Below are 22,088 nucleotides of genomic sequence, written 5' to 3' on the forward strand. Positions count from 1 at the left end.
TTGTTTCATTTGACATACATCCGCCAGGATGATGCCAGTCTTCACAAGTTATGATGACATTTCCATCAATCATCCCAAGCTCTTAGTTTCCAATACTGTCAGCTTCTCTTTCCCTTACACTCCAACAGGGGTTTGTGCTGCATTTTAAACCTCGTTTCTCAAAACTACTCTCAGACTTAGTTGACACTATAGTCCTCAAGTGTATGATCTTCCTGTATTCACATAGTTTTGAAGGCCCCATGTACATTGTACATAAAAACCGGAATTTTAGTACACTGGAGGGAGATCCTGTAATCAATAATGTTCATTTACTTATTCATGCATTGTTTGAGCATGTGTTTATTTATTAATTCCCATATGTATTCATTCAATAACAATTCATGAAAATGCCTTGTGCTGGACAAGTTGGGAATACAGATGTGAATCAGACATGATCTTTGCCCTCAAGCAGTGTGCAGTCTAGTAAAGGGATAATAAATACACAAAAATAATGAAACTATGTGTTAAATTGTGAGCCTTGAGATGAAGGGGTCGGGAGAGGGGCACTCCAGATGGAGGGAACATCTTAAGCAAAGGTACTTCTACTGTTTCTAATTTTGACTTGTATTTTTTAGGTTTCTTCAGCCTTTGCCCCTCAGGCTTGCACAAGCTGTAGCTTTCCTGTTACTAGGTAAACACTCTTTAGATTTGCCTGAAAATTTCATCTTACCATGGAACCTACTGGAATCGGTGAAAATCTAGATATGTCGGTTGTCAAGGAAGGAGATAGGGTGAGGAAGGCTGTTATATAGCCATTGTGTGAGTACGCATAGCCTCTGATTCCCTGCTATTTGAATTTCTCTGCACCAATGAAATAAAAAAAATAAAATTTGAGTAACGTCATTTGCTCAAGGGACTTACCTTTCTTGTGCAAATAAGGTTTCTGTGGTGAGACACCAGATAAACTCAACTTCCTCTTTCAACAACAAATGTGTCACTTATCAGCAGGATCCATGCCGCCAGAGTAAAGCTTTCTACCCTTTGCTCCCTGCAAAGAAATAAGAGTGCTTATCCCAGCTAAGCTCCAGGGTAAGTTAATGCCTAGCACCTGGGGATTGGTGGTTTCATGTGGGAAGACTGGTGTGATCATAAAGATCAGAACAGAGGTGGATGTAGGGCCAGTGTCTGTATTAAAATTGTCACTGGTTTCTCATCTCAGACATCTTACAACAGGAGCAAAGATAATTACCGTTGAGTTTGACCAGAGTCCAAAGTTAACGTTAACGCCATCAGTCCTCTTCATTATGCCAGGAGCATGGAGTCTGTGATGCAGCTAACTCTTTGATGAGGGCTCTTTATAGAGTGAGACCAGAGAAGATGGCACAAAGTGGTAAGAAGAGTATATTCAGTGAGACTCATTGGGACAACTTGACATATTCGGCCAATAAAAGTCAATTTAATTTTTTATGGTGTATAATTTATCTAGCTGCATCGTGAAGGCAGATTTTTAGGTATAAAATCCTTGCTTTGGAAAATGTAGCTTTCAGAGATACTGAGACAAATAGTAGAAAGCAGGATAATAGATTCTGGGGGCTGAAAGGGCCTGTAGAGATCCAAATCCCTCACAATACAGTCAGGGATACTGAGAGCCAGTGAAGTGAAGACACTCAGGTTCACTCAGCTTGTTAGTGGTATAGGTGGATCTAGGACCTGTGTCTTTAAACTCATGTTTGCCTTGCTCTACAGCAGTTTGCATCTCCCAGAGAATACTGTAAATTTATTTGTGACCCTGCCATTTTTTAGGTTAGGAAAGGAGAAAGTATCCCAGATGACTTCAGAGTCTGGTCAGAGTGGTTCCTTGATCCTTTGAAAGCTAATTTTGACCGAAGTTCAGCCTTACCGGATAGCAGAGCCCATGAGTGAGGCACTCATTTTTTCAGTTATTATTGCTATTACTCTGAATACTAGCACCTCTCTCCTTCTGAGCTAAGATGACTAAATCAAAAGGAGACTTTCAGCTAAGGAGTCCCTGAAGGGAGACTGTGCCAAATCATTTAGAACCAGGATAAGGCCGGATAGAATGATACCAGATTTGGCTGTGCTTTCCAGGGGAGTAGGCTCAGTTCCAAGAATCCTGCAAGTGAGAATATTTTTATTTCAGTTGTTCAAATGGATGTGTGGAGTCATTATGATGTCTGTTAATTGCAGAAACTATCTCTTAGCAATTGCAGCACAGTAAAATTAATCACTTATGAAAGTAGGTGATATGCAGATATACTGAGGTAGAAAATGGTGTAAACTACGGTCAGAATCAGATCACACATTTGGGGCAATTGTTTTTGCGATGGTTCCTGTTGAACACAGATTCTTTGGCCAAATGCAGTTTATTTTGGGGCTCAACTGGGAAAGTTGTAGAGTTCAAGTTGTACAGACTACTCAAATCTGAAGACACCAAATGAATAAACACATTTATGGGTTGTTTTGCTTTGAAGTAAGTGAGTTGGGGTTTTAAAAGACAGGCCAGCCTGCTGGGCTTGGTGGCTCATGCTGTAATTCCAGCACTTTGGGAGGCCGAGGCAGGTGGATCACCTGAGGTCAGGAGTTCGAGACCAGCCTGGTCAACATGGCGAAACCCTGTCTCTACTAAAAAATACAGAAATTAGCTGGGTGTAGTGGCAGGCGCCTGTAATCCTAGCTACTGGGCAAGCTGAGGCAGGAGAATCGCTTGAACCTGGGAGGTGGAGGTTGCAGTGAGCCGAGACTGTGCCATTGCACTCCAGCCTGGGAGACAAACCAAGACTCTGGCTCAAAAAAAAAAAAAAAAAAAAAAAAAAAAAGAAGATAGGCCGCCTATCTATACTATAGCTCTCTGTCATGGTTCAAGCAAAGAGAACAGAGCTGTTTATAGTAAAATGATACTTTCTAAAAGTTCTAACAATCAAGGCAATGGCATCCCGGGGATCTATGATTTATTTTAAAAGCTTTTGGCAAAAAGGTTTATTTATTCTTCAGATCAGTATATTTTGTGGGGAAGTGTTCTCCTAGTATCAGTTCATATACATCACAGGTAGAGTGATAAAATAGATAGATCAATACATAAGGAGTCAGAAGTCTGTGTTATAGTTCAAGTTCTGCCAATGACTGGTGTGGCCTTTGGTGAGTTATTTCATTTCTGTGCATCTCAATAATCTCATCTATTATAATGGGAGAGGGCTTAGAATAGATGGTTCCTAATTTCCTTCCTAGCAATCCAATGATTTGATTTAGGCTGTTAGATACCTAAGAATAGTTAAATGTTATGGAGTAGTGAATAATGGGGCCATAATAGGGAAATCTATCTAGAGAGGACATTCTGGAAATGTAGTTCAGATCTCCAAGAGAATTGAGTATCCTTTCCCAATTGCCATTATATTTCTTTCAGGTAATGTTATCTTGAGAGCTTCAACTTTTAGACCACAGGCAAATGCTTTGTAAGTAATTTCCCTTTTTTAAAAATGAGAAAATGCAAGAAAAAAGATAAAACTTTCTGAAATCTGATTTCCACAGTGACAATGACACTCAGTTGGCATTTCTCAATCTTTTAAAATCAAGGTTCCCTTTGAGAAACATAAATATTTCACTACAAGGTTACTGTGAACTTGCCTTCCTAGGGACCAGACCCTGGACTTGTAGAAAAATCTGCTCCATCACATTGACATTTTCCAAGTACTAAGTGCCCAACAGTTAAGAAGATTTTGTAGATCTCTACTTTCACAGTTTGTATTGCAGAAACTATAATGACATTTTTTATTTTGTTTTCCAAATATATTTGTTATAATAAGGAATATGTTTTATCAAGTAACACTTATTTTCTACCCTTTAACTTTAAAAATTACTGCTGTAGATATTCTAGTCCTCTGCTACAACTACACTTCTTAGGGGATTTTCTAAATCCAGAAATGTACAGGATCCAATCGAAGGCCCTTGGAGATGACTCTGTGTACAAATAAAGAGGAAATGAACTCACATTTATTTAATACTTATTGGGTATCAGACATGAAAATAGGTACTTTTACACACATTTTCTTTTTTTCATTTCTATTTCAATATTTTTTGAACTACAAGTGTTTTTTTCTGTTGCATGGGTAAATTATATAGCAGTAAATTCTGAGATTTTTAGTGCACCTACCACCTGAGTAGTGCACATTGTACCTAATGTGTAATATTTTTATGCCTAGCCTGTCTCACCCACCCCCTTCTGAGTCTCTAGATTCCATTATATCACTCTGTATACCTTTGCATAATCATAGCTTTTCTGTCACTTATAAGTGAGAACATCTGTTTTTTTATTTTTCACTCCTGTGTTACTTTACTTAGAATAGTGGACTCCACCTCCATCCAAGTTACTGCAAAAATCCATTATTGCGATCCTTTTTATGGCTGAGGAGTATTCCATAGTGTGTATACACCACATTTACTTTATCCACTCATTAGTCAATTGGCACATAGATTCATTACACATCTTTGCAATTGTGATTAGTAGGATTGCTGTATCAAATGGTAGATTTACTTGTAGCTCTTTAAGGAATCTCCATGCTGTTTTCTATAGAAGTTGTACTAATTTACATTTCTACCAGCATTGTAGAAGCAGTCTCTTTTATCCACATACATACCAGCATTTATTTTTTTTTTCACTTTTTAATAATAGCCATTCTTGCAGTAAGGTGCTATTTTATTCTGGTTTTAATTTGCATTTCTCTGACAATTAGTGATGTCGAGCATTTTTTCATGTTTGTTGGCCATTTGTATATCTTCTTTTGAGGAATCTTTATTTATGTCCTTTGCCCACTCTATAATGGGATTATTTCTATTGCTGACTTGTTTGAGTTCCTCTTAGATTCTAGTTTCTAGTCCTTTGTCAGATGCATAGTCTGCAAATATTTTCTCTCATTCTGTGGGTTTATTTAATTGGATTATTATTTTCACACATATTTTTCTTTAATTTTCAAAACAAATTATGTGGCAGGAACTATTCTAATTTTACAAAAGAGGAAATTGAAGCCCGGGGATATGAAGTGAATTGTTTCAGGCCAGAGAGCCGACAATTGAGACATGATATGGTACCAGGTCTTCCAAAGAACATGATTATTTCCACCCATAAAATGCTGCCACAGCTGCAAAAATGATATCTAATTAGGCCACCTTCCTAAATGATTGAAAATCCAACACATATTCATGCATGAAAGTTCAAATTCAAACTTTAAGTTGTTTTTTTGTTAATGGTCTAATAGCTTTAATTCATTTTAAGGATAAAAATAATTTTCACTTCCTCTAACAGAAGAAAATGTCTATACTTGCAGAATGTGTCCAAATTTGTGTGTATCTGATATCAACCAGGCTTATTTGGAGTTGATGTAGATTTATTCAGGAAACAGCAGAGTTTCCAATTCTAGCTGCTACTCTTTGGTTCTGGTTGCAAGTGGCTGAATGAAGAATACCGGGGTCATGGAGATCAGATTGGCTTGGATAATTCATGTGAAATTTAGTGGTTAAAAAATAAAAGAAAAAGGTAAGATGAGGCAAAGCAAGTTAAGTTCCCAGATGACATGTAAAAGTTATTGTCTAGAGAGTGGGAGGGGCCCCCATCAGCAACTTTTTTTCTCTGTTTAATTTTTTCTTCCCCTCCCAGAAAGACAAGCCCACAGACAGGCCTCAGAATCAATAAAATGGAGAAGTAAATTTGATAAACATGTTTACTTAGTGGTGCCAGTGACTTACTGATGAGTGGTGAAAAGACAGGGAAGATTGAGAGTGAAGATTTATGGAGTTGGTACCAGCTGCATAAGTGGTGGCAGTGTCAATGGTGATGATATTAGTTAGGAGCAGGGTTCAGAGGGGGAATTCTCATGAAATCATGCCAAATGAGAGCTAGAAGGGAGTTAAAGGTCATCTAGTTCAAATCATATTATTTTAATAATGAGGAAATGAAACTCACAGAAGGGAAAGAGCGTATCAGAGCAGCACAAAGAGTATTTAAATATTACTGAAATCCAAGTATCTTAGCTACAAAGCCAGAACACTTTTCTATATATTATACTGCTTTTGAGTCTTCTGTATCCTACAGCAAGTCCTGTCCTATTCAGATCACTCCTGTTATAAAGAAATTTTTCCATTACTTCTATCTGCAGATTGTTATAATTTGAATTCATAAGCACAACTCCATAAAGAACATTGGTTTTGATATAATCCTATCCTGACACCTGGTGGGCAGCAATTTGCCATATATGCATAGTGCATATGCATAAAACTGCTAGAACTAGAACCGAAAACAATAGCTTTTTTATCTCTGAGGAACAGTCTTATCCACAGAAATACCACTTTAAAATATGTTTCTGTCCATATAATAAGTTATTCAGCTAAAAATAATTTTAGCCTTCTGGGCTTATGAAAAGCCTTATTACAACTGAAGTCATAACTCTGACTTGCAGAAAGTCACTTACTCCTGCTGAGACTCCATTTTCTAATCTGTAAAGGAGTATAATAGTAATTAACTCAGAATTCTTACAAAGATTAGAGGTAACATGTGAATAGCACTTAGCTAGTTACTGACAGGATGTGGAAATTTCCTCACTGGGACTTAGGAAACTAATATAAATTCTGATGCCATAATAATATAAGCTCACTTTGGCTGTAACTTTGTGAAAACCACAATGTTGAGCTAGTTGGTTGGAAGAGCAGCTGCTTTTGGGTAGATGGTATTAGTATCTAGTAAGATTTTGGGCTCAGCTCCAATGAATCATATTTAAAGACCTTCCATACCTTTGTATTCTGAGAAAACATTTAGTTATTTCCACAAAATAAAGTTTTCAGTGATCAAATTCCTAATTAAGCTTAAGGGATTCCCGTTGGATTTCAAAAAGAAAGCTGGATTGCCTTCTTTAAAGCTCTTAGGTGTTCAGATTTCTTAGACTAAAACCTTATTATTCTTGCTTTGACCACATTTTCTTCAGTAGCAGAAAGCAAAAAGATTACGGTTGTTGTTTAGGAGAGTGTTTCATGGGAGAGACTTTACAAGTAAAAATGCCTAAGGCTCTGCTAATATGTGCCTATGCTCTGTAGTCTTACCTTCTCACAGTGCAGGCTATAAATTCAATAGGATTTCGAAGAAGAGGGGAGTGAGAGTAGGGTTGCCCGCTGCAAGGAAAAAATGGGAGTTGAGATGCAATATTGAGACAGAAGTAAAATATTGACCTCTGAGTTGGGCTCCAGGTAAAAAAGGAATATGATGGAGTTTTAGTCATAACTTTGTGCCATTTTTATTATCAGTAACATCTTTAGAGCCATACTTTGATTTTTGTGTTTTTTTTCCATTTTTTCTTCAACTTTTATTTTAAGTTTAGGGGTACATGTGCAGGATGTGCAGGGTTGTGACATAGGTAAATGTGTGTCATGGTCGTTTGCTGCAAAGATCATCCCATCACCTAGTTATTAAGCCCAGCATCCATTAGCTATTCTTCCTGATGCTCTCTCTCACCCAACAGCCCCCAACAGACTCCAGTGTTTGTTGTTTCTCACCATGTGTCCATGTGTTCTTATCATTCAGCTCCCACTTATAAGTGAGAACATGTGGTGTTTGGTTTTCCATTCCTTCATTAGATTGCTAAGGATAATGGCTTCCAACTCCATCCATGTCCCTGCAAAGGAAATGATCTCATTCTTTTTATGGCTGTATAGTGTTTAAAGACACAATTTGTAAGTGAATCCTGTTATTTCAGAGATGGTGGCTGATTTTTCTGCTTTTCTTATTAGATTAAAACTCTATGCTGGTCATTCCCTTCAGGATTTGGCACTCACCAACATACCCTTCTTTCAAGTGAAAAGGCATCTCTTTTAATGGTCCTGACCTTTGGAATAGGAAGCATGTACCCTGGACAGAGCACTTCAAACTGGAGGTACCAAGAGTAATTACTTCTGTAAGGCTGGCATTGGAGGCACTGGGAATTCTATTCTCACCTCTTTCTGGGTAATTCAAAGCCATAGAAGTACTGACTGAAGTGAGGTTGTGGGGACATGTATGCCACCTTGAAGTGCATTAAAGAATGGATATAAAGTGAGGAAAAGAAAAAAACTGATATAAACAACTATGGAGAGAAGGGCAGGAAGGCAACAAAGAGCTAGAATAAGGTGCATAGACAAGAAAATTACTTTGGGAGTTGGAGAGACTTGATGAAAAAGCTCTAGCTGAGAGTGTAGAAAACCACGATTTTCTAGGAGTGAAAGGGAACAATCAATGAAGAGAATCCTGAGTGAGGTTAGAAGAGTGTGATAATTCATCTTGAGCAACAGGAAGGACAGCTGTGTTGGGAAGTAAGAAGAGTGCAGCTATAAATAAAATTATGCGTGTTAGGAAAGGACAATAGATGAATTTGATTTCTTCTCACCTAATAATCTCAATTTACTCTTTGAGCTGAGGGCTAAAACAAATAGTCTTCTGAGAAAAGTGGCGGATGGGGAGCAGGAGAGAGAGGAAGAAGCTTTAGCAGAATAGTAAAGGGGCTGATTAGCCACCATGGGAATAGGAGAAGATACTAAGCAGGTTCATGCAAAAAGAGGGTAGAGGAAAATAATTTTAGACTGGAGATCATTAATTTCCACTTGTGCCATTTCAAATACACACTAGTATTTTAACAGGATAATTGTGCCATTTGGACAGTAAGAAAGAAAATGTGTTGTGGACTTAAACTGCGATTAGGGCCTTGCCAGGCTGGTGCAGCAGGAGAATGGAGAACAAAGAAGTTGTGTATTCTTGTGTAAGAGTGGATAATTTGGCCAGCTATTTAATCTGGGTTAGACACAGGAGGAAATAAGATGAGGGAGGATGCTATGTGAGACTAGGAGAAATGGAAGCATTTAGATATTGAAGGTTTCTGGAAATGTATGGTGCAAGTTAGTATAGTGCAATTTGTAGTGAAGCTCAGTCATTATGTTAGAGAAAGAAAACCATTTCAAGAGTTAGGAATTGATGAGGGTTGGCAGATAGTACAAAATTGAAAAATACTGGAATAAGAAATAGGTTAATGGATTCCGATTATCAGCAGAAGTGAATGCTGTTAGTTGCTGCATATGAAGTTGCTTTGGAAAAGTGCAAAACTGCGATACCTTTTTTATAACATTTCATATTTTATAAATGAAATCATCTTTGACCCCTCAAGCAGTCTTCAAAATTGCTCAATTCCATATGTGACTTTTATTTTAAATTCTAATCTAATAGGGTGACCAACTATTCCCTTTGCTTTGGACTGTCACAGGTTTAGCACTGAAAATACTATGTCCCAAAAAACCCTCAGTCACAGGCAAACCTCAACTGTTGGTCTTCCTACATACTCCCAAAGTGATTTGGATTCCCTGTGTCCCATTTCTTCAATTCATCTTCCACACGGTTGCCAGCGTGACCTTTCTATTTTTTATTTATTCATTTTTAAAGTATTATTTATTTTTGAGACAGGGTCTTGCTCTGTTACCCAGGCTGGAGTGTAGCGGTGCAATCTCAACTCACTGCAACATCTGCCTCCCCGGCTCAAGCGATCCTCCCACCTCAGCCTCCTGAGTGGCTGGGACCACATAGGCACGCCACCACACCCAGCTAATTTTTATATTTTTTTGTAGAGATGAGGTTTCGCCAAGTTACTGAGGCTGGTCTCAAACTCCTGAGCGCAAGCGATCCACCCACCTGGGCATCCCAATGTGCTGGGTTTACAGGTGTGAGCCACTGCACCTGGCCAGCAGCCTGATCTTTCTAAAACACATGTATGGTGATATCGCATCTCTTCACAGAATCCTTTGATGATTCGTCATGAAGTGCATTAAAAATCTTTCATGACCTGGTCCCATCTACCTTTATAGTCTCTTTTCCCTTTCACTCCCTTCCTTCAATCATACCTCCCATTTCACCCTCCCCACCATGTTATCCTATTCACTAGGTGGAATAGAATTATTATTTTTCCTTTTGATATATCATTCATTTTTATACTTTGGGACCTTTGGATGTTATTTATCCATCCCTGGAAACCTTTCCCATCTTTTCTTCTCCAAAATCCTGCCCATTCCCAAAACTGCTTATTAAAAAATTGACTTCCAATCTTTCTGTTCTATGCAGGCTTTATTTCTGCTTCCACAGAAATGTCTTTGTTACCTCTTTCATGAAATGTTTCTGAAATCCATTATGGTTAGTTACTTATGACTATCCCAAGTGACTGTAAACTTATTGAAGGCAACAACCATGGATTATTTTTCTCTGGAATTTCCCATTCCACTCCATCCTCCTTTGTAATTAGCATATAGGACACCCACATAGCAGAATGTCTACTTGGATGAAATCACAAACTGTTAAGATTCAGATGAATTATACTAATAATAACCAGTAAAAACGGTCATGCTTAAGGAGAATTTTTGAAGAGATCAACTTGACCTCAGCTTTGAAAGGTTGCTAGGATTTAAAGAGAACAATGGATAATTCAGACAAAGTGAGGTTAATTTTAAGTTTATCTCTTCCCCAGCCACCCTCTTTATTTTTCTCTCAGCGGCAGAAAACGGGGACAGGGGTGGAGAGAAAAATAAAGATGGTGGTGAGGTAAGAGATAAAGTAAAAATTTACCTCACATTTCCTGAATTATCCATTGTTCTATTTAAATCCTATATGTTATCTTTAGCAGCTAAAATAGTACTGGTGTCTCTCCTAATTAATTTACAGGAATGATGCTGTGCCAACATGAGGGATTCTCATCACCTGTGCCATTCACTTCAATTGTTGCTATTCACTGATTGTGATGTTAGAGATTTTTAAATGTTACCCCTATGGGGGCCATAGGCTCCTGGCCCTCTCAAGGTTTGCTACAAAATCACTGGCATGAGGCAGATTGATTAATATGAGATAAAGAATACAAATTTATTTAAAGTATATACACATGAGCCTGCAGAATGAAGACTCAATTTCCCAATAGGTAAGAAAAGCTTATATACCATCTTGAAATTACAGAATAAATGTGAACTCAGAGTATGTTCAAAAACAGTTTTTGGTGGCAAGATAAGTTATTGGAGGAACGAAGTAAGAGGCTTGGTAACAGAGTTGGCCTTGTTATAGATGAAACCTCTGTCAGAGAGAACAGATGGTAAATGTTTCTTTTCCAACTTTTAAAGATGTCAGGCTCAATCTCTCTTGGATCTGAGAAAAGCATAGAATGGGGAAGAATGGCTACATTAATGGAGATTCTTTGCAAATGCAAAATTTCCCCACCTCAGTCTGTGAACCCTGAGGCAATCATTTCAAAATATTTTAAAGAAATATATTTTAGGGTAAAATATTGTTATTTCCTTCACCTTTAAAAGACAGGAAGTTTCTCAGGGACACAGATCATTGTGGATGATTTTATATTCTCCGTAGAACCTAGCAAATAGCTCGTAGGATGGGGCTTATTGAATATATGCTGATTGAGTGTGGGCTTTAAAGCAGCCGAAGTCCTCAAAAAGCCATGGAAAAGTAAATAGAGTTATTTCCCTTTATGCTTTCTTTTCAAATGTAGAGGGCTTTAGTGATTATAGACGCAGCCTCCTCACTCCCATTTCAGGTCCCATGTGTAGGTGGATAACAAGTCATTTTCTGATTTCCTTCACAGAATGACAACCAACAAAAATAAAAGGTTGAGATAACTTTGAAAGCAAATCATGAAACTGTCCTTTTCCTGAGGTCCAGATAGTAGTATTGATGGTACCCTGAGGCCTTGGACTGTGCTAGTTTCTACCCATAGGATATGTCTGACCACCTGTGATTTCTTTTTTTTTTTTTTTTTCTGCATCCAGCTTAACACTGCCATGTTGGAGTTGAGTGCTTTGTTTTCTTTTTTTTTTTTTTTTTCAATTCTTTTTTTTTTCTTTTTATTATTATTATTATTATTATTATTATTATTATACTTTAGGCTCTATGGTACATGTGCGCAACGTGCAGGTAAGTTACATATGTATACATGTGCCATGCTGGTGCGCTGCACCCACCAACTCGTCATCTAGCATTAGGTATATCTCCCAATGCTATCCCTCCCCCCTCCCCACCACCTGTGATTTCTAAATTGATTTCTTTTCTCTTTTCTCAGGCCTCTACAGGTATTGCTTTTCTGAGTTGAAAAGGATAGGTGCAGGGAATATTGATAGGAGAAGCCCAAGTCAGAAGACAACATTTTAGGGAAATAGTCAGCATCAGAAATGTACTAGTTGATATATCAAGGTTTTAAATTTATGCTTAATACTTCTAAACAGAAACTTTGGACTATTGTGTAAGCAGTTCAGTTCAATTATACTTTTTATGTGTTCTTTGAATGCTTACTAGGCTAGGTCCTGGCTATATCGTGATGAACAAAGGAGATCTTTTTGTGGCGCTGATGGACTTAACAGCACAGTGAGGGTAATAACCAATAAACAAATTAAAAAAAAACCCAAATTACAAATGTTGATGCTAAAAAGAGAAAGAACAGAGAGTGTGAGAGTGTGTAATGATGTATAGGATTACCTAGATTGAGTGAATGTTTAAGGTCTTTCAGACCCACAGATTGAGATTAAAAGGAACCAGAGATGTGAATTTTGTGACGTCAGCACAACTTATTTAACCTCTTTGAGCCTCAATTTTCTCATCTGCAATGTGGAAATAATCACAGGACTCCTGTGAGGATGGATGAGATAATGAATGAAGTGTTTAGCCTGTAAATAAAAGGCAGCCCTAAATAAGTGGTAGTCATACTTAATGTTAATGTTAGACATGGTATGGAGAATGAACTTTAGGGGAAGGACTGGAATGCAAACGGTTTAGTAAGGGAGCTGTTGCAATAGCCAATAGGGTTGATGACAGCAGCCTGGATTAGGATGGTGACAGTAGAGGTGGAGATAGATTAGAGAGGATTTTACATGGAAGGAAGAATTACCTGGGTTTTCTGGGTTTTTATTGTCTATGGGAGGAAATATATTGGCAAAGGTCAGAATTACTCCCTAATTTCCAGCTTGAGTGTCTGGGAGGGGAGTCAGGGCACTGACTGAAAAGGGAAGCACAGACTCAGGAATGAGTCACCAATCCCACAACCCTATGAGACAGGAACCAAGAATATGTCCAGATTGGAGGGGAGAGAAATTGGCAACACAAAGGGAGCAAACTGCCCACAAATAGGCAACAATAGAGCCAGACTCGTAGATAGAGAGAGGAAGAGAAAGAGACACACACACACACACACACACACACACAGAGGGATGGAGTGAGGGAACAGAGAGAAGGAGTATACTCTGATGTTAGTCCTTCCATCCAGGATTTTCTTGTTAGTGGCTTCTTAGCTTCTCCTTTCTTATATTTCAGAAATGACACAATTGTCCAATAGCAAGCTAAGTGTTCCCTCTAAGAGAGTCTGTGTTTCTGCTCAACCCCAAATAAATAACTTCTGCCTCTCCTCATCATGGGGATATTACATCTAATGGTCACTAAGAAGATTTGGGGGAAAAAAAGCCCTTCTTACCTTCCCTTCAGTCTGAAGCAAAAAAGAGGTTTTTGGAAACAAGCCATGCAAATCTCTAAGCTCACAATGAACTGTGAATTGCAGAAGCATAAGAACCCACATTTAAAAAATAAAAAAGGTGTAAACTTGACCTCTAGCTTGCTGTTCTGGCATAATTGGGCTCTGTTATTTAACAGGGAGGTATGAACAGAACACGCCCATTTTGTAAGTGAAACTTTCTGCACCAGTGAAGCTAAAACAAATAGCCATTTCTTTTAAGTGCAAAAGTGGAAGTGTGACTGCAGGAGAGTAGGGTTATGAACAATTCTTAGTTCTTGAAATTGTAATGCACTGATGGATCTTTCTTTGCTCTCTCACTGCCTGTGTGTGGACAATAGTTGATAGTAGAAGCAGTGCCAACACTAAAATCAAAGTAGGTGGTAGGGTGGGAACAGTGTGGCATAAGTAGGGACAGGTGTTTAGTTCTATTCTGACTGTCCAACTAGAGGAATTCTAGTGTTATATAAGTTTCTACTATGGGATTAGAATGGTTCTGCCACAATGTGCTCTTCACATGTCACAGTGAAATCGGAATAATGTCTTTTGTAGCAACATGGATGGAGCTGGAGGCCATTATTCTAAGTGAAGTAACACAGGAGTAGAAAATCAAAAACCAGGTATTCTCACTTATAAGTGGGAGCTAAGCTATGAGCACGCAAAGGCATGTGAAGTGATAGTTAAGACAGCCAAATTCTACTAAGTAGTCCCTCCTAGTCAGGGAGAGGAAAGTGGCATAGTGGAAATATCATAGGCTTCAGAGCAAGCCAGGAATGATAGTAAATCCTATCTTTACCATTTTCTAGCTTTGCTACTTAAGGCAATTTACTGAATGTCTCTGAAGCTCAGTTTTTTCATCTAGATCATAGGGTGATAATAGTTCCTACATCTTAGGACAGTTGTGAAAATTAAATTAAATAAATATACTTGAAAACTTCCATTACAGATTTTGGGATACATCCTTGATTGTCACCACATGATAATTATTTCCTGCCTTTCCATTTGTGAGAGTCCCTTCCACCCTCCATTCTAAGTAACACATACATAAGCAAGATGACTGCATGACTATTTAAGACGTATCACAAATAAGAGGACAAATAGGGACATGGACTAGAATGGGGAAAAGTAAAAGTTTTATTTACGGTAACAGCAGCTCATAACATCCGCACTCTTTTATCTGTGAATTCATCACATGAGGCTCTGTTTTTGTTAGCACAGCTCTATTTCCTGGAGCAGGACTTAACATGACATAGGAAGCCTTTCTGCTACTTATAAGGAAAATCTAAAACCAGGTTACTTCTTTGTTTTTTGTAAACTTACTTTAAACCAAACAAAATAAAAACAATAAACAACAGAAACACTTCCCTATCTGAGAAACAACCACAGTACATTGTTTTTTTCCACTTCTAGCTTGAAATACAGTAAACATTCCTGCAATATGCACAGAAGGTATGTTTGTGAACTTTGTCATGGGGAGAAAAACAAAGATGAGGCGAAGGGTGTGCAAGGAAGCAAGGTCCCTTGTCCTCCCATTTCAAGTCTCAGATCTTCCATTAATAGCTGTGTGGCCATAATAAACTCCTCTCTCTGAGCCTTGCTTCTATCTATATTATGTGGAGAGCGAATTTGATGATTTCCAAAGGTCCTTCCCAGTTTGAAATTCTACAAGATAGTTAAAGCAAAATGAGGAATCTGTTGCTCTCCTACCATTCTTATCTGCAGGCAATCAGCATAATTCCACGCCTAGCCTCTGATAATCTCTAAAGATTACTCTACTCTCTCTATACCTTAATATAGCACATAATAAAAACCATACTAAATCATAAAATATGATTAAGGAAGTCCAAAAAAGAAGGAATCTCTCATAATGATTACTTTAATGAATAAAGAAAGCATTACAGTTTAAACTGTCTTCAAAAATGGTTTCAATGGCCCTGTTTTGCTAGTGCCCAAAGCTATGTTTATTGTGACTGTTGGATAATATGCCAGGTGAATGTTGCCACACCAATACAGGATTCTACTTAGAGATAGAATTGGTCTTTTCCCCTCCAAGATTATATGAAGGAAAATACTCTATTTTAGCTTCTAAATTCATGTATTATTAAAGCTTTTTATGTAAATTTGGATACCCAAGCCTAGGGAGAGAGACAAACTGCAGGATAACCTAGAGTCACAAGTTATTATGATAGAATAATGAGGCCACATTCTTAGGTCTTGAAAATCAGTCGGGACTCGGACAATGCAGGCTTAAGGAGGCAGGACAATTTTCAAGTGATGGGGTTGCAAGATAAGAAGCCAGGACCCAATGAGCAAAATGGCAGACAAAGGACAGGCATAGGAACCTAAAAAGTGAGGCTAAATTTCTACTACTGCAATTGGGAGTGAGCAGTATTTATTCTAACCAGGGCTTTGGACAAGACAAATTTGGAGTCGAAATAAATATACTTGAATTCTATGCTGTTTTTGCTGTGGTCAGAATAAAAGATTTAATATTTCAAGACATTTTTGCCTGCAAAATACAACTTAGAGAATCTGGGGGGGCAGTTGTGGGACAATTTTATGGTTCCTTAACTGTTACATTGGGTGACTTTGGATCAGTACTGTATTTTCTTTGAGCCTCTAATTCTTTATATGTAAACAGGTCTCTTCTAATTCTAATAGTCTGTGCCTCTGTAAGTATAAAAGAGAGATCTAGGTGTTAACTAAAGAACTAATTAACCATTATACTCTTTATTTTGTTTTACTTTGGGCAGGAACCATAAATCCATGGCTAACCTTGACAAATATACTGAAACATTCAAGATGGGTAGCAACAGAACCGGCACTGCTGAGATTTACTGTAATGTCACTAATGTGAAATTTCAGTACTCCCTCTATGCAACCACCTATATCCTCATATTCATTCCTGGTCTTCTGGCTAACAGTGCAGCCTTGTGGGTTCTGTGCCGCTTCATCAGCAAGAAAAATAAAGCCATCATTTTCATGATCAACCTCTCTGTGGCTGACCTTGCTCATGTATTATCTTTACCCCTCCGGATTTACTATTACATCAGCCACCACTGGCCTTTCCAGAGAGCCCTTTGCCTGCTCTGCTTCTACCTGAAGTATCTCAACATGTATGCCAGCATTTGTTTCCTGACGTGCATCAGTCTTCAAAGGTGCTTTTTTCTCCTCAAGCCCTTCAGGGCCAGAGACTGGAAGCGTAGGTACGATGTGGGCATCAGTGCTGCCATCTGGATCGTTGTGGGGACTGCCTGTTTGCCATTTCCCATCCTGAGAAGCACAGACTTAAACAACAACAAGTCCTGCTTTGCTGATCTTGGATACAAGCAAATGAATGCAGTTGCGTTGGTCGGGATGATCACAGTTGCTGAGCTTGCAGGATTTGTGATCCCAGTGATCATCATCGCATGGTGTACCTGGAAAACTACTATATCCTTGAGACAGCCACCAATGGCTTTCCAAGGGATCAGTGAGAGGCAGAAAGCACTGCGGATGGTGTTCATGTGTGCTGCAGTCTTCTTCATCTGCTTCACTCCCTATCATATTAACTTTATTTTTTACACCATGGTAAAGGAAACCATCATTAGCAGTTGTCCCATTGTCCGAATCGCACTGTATTTCCACCCTTTTTGCCTGTGCCTTGCAAGTCTCTGCTGCCTTTTGGATCCAATTCTTTATTACTTTATGGCTTCAGAGTTTCGTGACCAACTATCCCGCCATGGCAGTTCTGTGACCCGCTCCCGCCTCATGAGCAAGGAGAGTGGTTCATCAATGATTGGCTAAAATTAAGATATCTCTTTAATTACGCCTTTGTTTACCTACGTTCCTTGTCTTTTTCCAAAGGCCAGAATTGTCAACGAATTTCTTTAATTGAACCTTGTAAAGAACAGAAATAAGTACTTTTGCGTAATATTCACAGTCAACAGGGGTGTGATGGTGAAGGCAGAGTGTGAAAAACGTGAGAGAGGAAGAGAAAATAGATTTACCTGATTCCTCTTTGAAATTCAAGCCACTTTCTTATTTAAGAAACCTAGATCAAGTTTTTACAGATGTAAATAAAAGTTGAATAGTTTACCTTAAATTTTTTTCAATAAGTAAGTTATTGTTAATAATGCACAGTAAATATGTGAATTTTTCCTAGCATGTAAAAAAAATATTTCATATAAAGACCTTAAATTCTGAGTGAGAGTAAAAATGTCTAGTCTTTCTAACAGGTAAATTTTTCTAACAGGCAAGACAGTGTGAAGAATTGAAGCAATATATGCATGAATTTCAGGACCACAAGTCCGTTATTAAAGAAAAGGCATGGAAATTCATTCATTCCTTGAAAATGTGTTGGGTGCCTATTGTGTTCTCAGTTGTCACTTTGTTAGGTATTTTTTTTTTTTTTATAAGTTATTGGGTTACACGTGGTATTGGTTACATGAGTAAGTTCTTTAGTGGTGATTTGTGAGATTTTGGTGCAGCCAGCACCTGAGCAGTATACACTGCACCACATTTGTAGTCTTCTATCCCTCACCCCCTTCCCACTCTTCCACACATAACATCTCATCTTGCCCTCCTAATAAACCTGTGGAAGTTGCCGATACAAAAGAATAAATGGAACTTCAGAGAGGTTAAGCAATTTGCCTCAGGATCAACTGTGGTTAGCCAAAATTGGTCCAGTATAATACACCATATATGCTTATGTTATTCCCTTGTTTTTGTTGTTACATTTATTAGGTCTATACTAAATTAGCCTTCAATGATGAAGACAGACTAAAGCTAAGCCACATGAGATCAAGGCCATTTCAACTTGGTTTGCCTGGAATTCTCCAAAAAATCTGTGGGTTGTGGGTTTGGCCTGTCAAGCTTCAGACCGCAAGGTCTTAAGTGGTAAATAGATGTGTTGTCCTAATACTGTTCCAAGGTAGAGAATCCTGATGATAAGGAGTATAGGAAACTCAAATAGTTCATTATTTCTAAAAAATGTATATTTTGAGGCATGATACAAGTCCTACAAACCCCATAAGTAGGTGAAAAAGAAACCTATGGAGTGATAAACATTCTATAAAACCTGGAAATTTGTGGGGAGTTCACCTAAGCTCACTTTTCCTAAATATAGCTATGTAATATTGTAAACAAATTTGTTTTTTAGAAACTTTTAAGAAGATTTCTGTGAGCATAATTGACAATATCTTCATTAGAAGCAGAAAGTATTATCCATCATAAATATGAGAAAAGTGTGTGTCCTCTTTCTGACAATCTTTTTATCTTATTTTTTCAAATGTTATGCGTGTTGTTTCAGCACCATTTTAAAAAATTTGATAACAAACAATCCCTCAGCTTATCAGGTTGAAATTTATGAAGCTGACTTCATCACTCTTATCTTTTATGTCTGCAATATAAATAGCATAGACATTTGGTGTGAAGGGAGGAGAAAGGAAGTAGTAGTTCAAGAATATTCATTTGAACAGAGTGACTATGGAAGAATGAATAGCAAAAAAAGGAGAATTTTTTTAAAAGATCTCTCACTGGGAAAAGAAAACGTTATGCATTTATAAAGTAATTAAACTGGTTTTCCTTGTACTTTATTAATGTGGATCTAATGGCACTTCCTTACGAGGGTTTTCAGATGTGCTTGTAGTTAATGGCAACATTATCAGAATGACTACATAGACAGTCCTACTCTGAGGAGATGACTTTGGAAGAAACCCATTTGGAACTACACACCCTGCTATGTCTGTGGAGAAATAGAACCACAATCCTCAAGAGTCACACTTCATATTCCTTCCTTTCAAGTGGTTGATAACAGGTAGTGCTTCAAGCACAGGATTTATGGAATAGTGGGCAAATTAAACAACATGCTTTTTATTTTGACTACCATTTAAGTGGAATCTTTGAACTTTTTTTTTGACATGTGAATCTCTAATGTGGTGAGAGAGAAAAACATAAAAATATAAAAACATTCAAGCAATCGACTGCTGGTTCTTTAATTTTAAAGGGGATATCTTATATAATGTCAAAGGAAAAGGTGACAGTGCTTCAGCTGATGGCATAGCAGTGCAAGAAATCAGTGAATTTGCTTTAAGGTATTACAATAAACAACAATTTTAACAGTTATTCCTATGCTTGTCACAGGCACACAATTTGAGACAAACAAGACATCAAACATACATCCTTGAATTAGTTTTTCAAAAAGTCAACACTAAAGCTAAACATTCCCCCCGAATCTCTGCAAGGCATTTATCAAAATCCTCATAGAACCCATTCAGTATCTCATAACACTGATGAAAGACTGTTTAAACTTCTGAGAGTTTTGGCAAAAATGGGAAGGAATTTAGCAAAAATGGGAGAAATATAACCTTTGCAACAATTTATATGACCTTAAATGCCATTTATGCATGACTGGATATGCTGTTTCTCTTTACATTTTAAAATAACTTAAAGAGTGTTATTGGTTAGCTGGACGTGGTGGTGCGCACCTGTAATCCCAGTTACTCGGGAGGTTGAGGCAGAAGAATCACTTGAACCCAGGAGATGGAGGTTGCAGTGAGCCGAGATTGTGCCACTGACTGCACTTCAGCCTGGGTGACAGAGCGGAAAAAAAAAAAAAAGGAGTGTTATTGGATTGTTTGTAACTCAAAGGATAAATGCTTGAGGGTATGGATTTCCTATTCTCTATGCTGTGCTTATTTCACATTGCATGTCTTTATCAAAACATCTCATAAACCCCATAAATATATACACCTACTATGTACCCACAAAAATAAAAATGCAAAAGCTTTAAATACTACCACAGAGTGTAGGTATAACATTTGCCACTGATCAAATGAATTACCCTTATAAAATATGTGTTCTGAAGACTGTACAAGTAGTACCAGCTTCTGCATCTTGTGAGGCCCTCAGGAAGCTTATAATTATAATGGAAGGTGAATGGAGAGCAGGCGTGTCACATGGTGAGAGAGGGAGCAGGATAGAGTGAAGAAAAAGTGCCACACTCTTTTAAACAAACATCTTGCATGAAATGAGTGAGAACTCACTCATTACCTTGAAGACAGAACCAAGTCACTCATGAGGGATCTGCTCCCATGAACAAAACACCTCCCCGTAGGCCCACCTACACCATTAGGGGTCACATTTCAGCATGAGTTTTAAGGAGGATAAAACATTTAAACCATATCAGCAATAAATATAGAGGAAGACTAAGCCTTCTTATTGGAAACCATTCTGTGTTAAGGGCGGAAAGAGAAAAAAAGCTAAGGAGTGCCTAGTACTGAATATGATAGCTTGACTAGAAATACAGAAAGGATCAGTAATGAACAAGGCTGTAAAAGTTAGAGATTAAGAATATAGAGGACCTTGAATGTCAGGTATATAATTTGTACTTTTCTGTGGTGAAGTGAGCCAATATGGATCATAAAAATTGTGGAGATAAAAAAGCTCATACAGATCTTGAAATACAGTGATATGACATAATAACGGGGCAAAAGCCTGTTGGCAAGTAAACACTATTGTTTACTCATTCACTCTGAGATTTGGACTATCTAGATAATTTCACAGACATACACATGAATAATAAGAAACATACAACAGGAATAGCTATCATTTATTCAATCCAACCATGTGAGGGGAACTTTACATGGATCGTCATATTTAATTTTCTTTTCTTTCCTTTCTTTCTTTTCTTTTCTTTTCTTTTCTTTTCCTTTCTTTCTTTCTTTCTTTCTTTCTTTCTTTCTTTCTTTCTTTCTTTCTTTCTTTCTTTCTTTCTTTCTTTCTTTCTTTCTCCCTTCCTTCCCTCCCTCCCTCCCTCTCTTTCTCTCTCTCTCTCTTTCTCTTTCTTTCTTTCTCTTTCTTTCTTTCTTTCTCCCTTCCTTCCTTCCTCTCTCTCTGTCTTCTTTCTTTCTCTCTCTCTTTCTTTCCTTCTTTCTTTTTTTCTTTCTTTCTCTCTCTCTCTCTTTCCTTTCTTTCTTTCTTTCTTTCTTTCTTTCGTTCTTCTTTCTCTTTCTTTTTTAGACAGAGTCTTGCTCTGTCGCCCATGCTGGAGGCTGGAGTGCAGTGGCACTATCTCCTCTCGCTACAACTTCTGCCGCCCAGGCTCAAGCAATTCTTCTGCCTCAGACTCCCAAGCAGCTGGAAATACAGGCAAGCGCCACCACACCTGGCTACATTTTGAAATTTTCAGCAGAGACTGGGTTTCACTATGCTGACCAGGCTGGTCTCGAACTCCTGAACTCAGGTGATCTGCCCACCTCGGCCTCCCAAAATACTGGGATTACAGGCAAGGGCCACCACGCCCAGCCAGATCATCATACTGATTTTTTAAAAACAACCCCATGAGGTAGATACTATGATTAACCCCACTTTCCAGATGAAAAACAAGTACAGATAGTTCAAGTAACTTGTTCGAGAATATACAGCTAATAAATGACAAGGTCAGGATTTTTTTTTTTTCGCAGTCTCACTCCGTTGCCCAGGCTGAAGTGCAGTGGCATGATTTGGCTCACTGCAAACTCCGCCTCCCAGGGTCAAGCGATTCTTGTGCCTCAGCCTCCCAAGCAG

General features: G+C 38.1%; 1 protein-coding gene across 2 annotated transcripts; it reads left to right on the forward strand.

Moving 5' to 3' along the window:
• The first annotated feature begins 930 nt into the window (after window positions 1–930).
• P2RY10 (P2Y receptor family member 10) lies at window positions 931–19,500 on the forward strand. Of its 2 annotated transcripts, XM_009235005.3 has the most exons (3): window positions 931–1,068; window positions 3,401–3,449; window positions 16,295–19,500. In XM_009235005.3, exon 3 carries the CDS (start codon window positions 16,308–16,310, stop codon window positions 17,325–17,327), a length of 1,020 nt encoding a protein of 339 aa, XP_009233280.1. In that variant the 5' UTR covers window positions 931–1,068; window positions 3,401–3,449; window positions 16,295–16,307; the 3' UTR covers window positions 17,328–19,500. The 2 variants fall into 2 exon arrangements, with proteins under 2 accessions (XP_009233280.1, XP_009233279.1); XM_009235004.3 differs by lacking the exon at window positions 3,401–3,449.
• The last annotated feature ends 2,588 nt before the right edge of the window (window positions 19,501–22,088 follow it).

This window comes from Pongo abelii, chromosome X, assembly GCF_028885655.2.
Source record: "Pongo abelii isolate AG06213 chromosome X, NHGRI_mPonAbe1-v2.0_pri, whole genome shotgun sequence".
Taxonomy (NCBI): domain Eukaryota; kingdom Metazoa; phylum Chordata; class Mammalia; order Primates; family Hominidae; genus Pongo; species Pongo abelii.

Coding starts and splice junctions, on each gene's coding strand:
- P2RY10 (XM_009235005.3), top strand. CDS start 16,308: ATGGCTAACCTTGACAAATATACTGAAACATTCAAGATGGGTAGCAAC.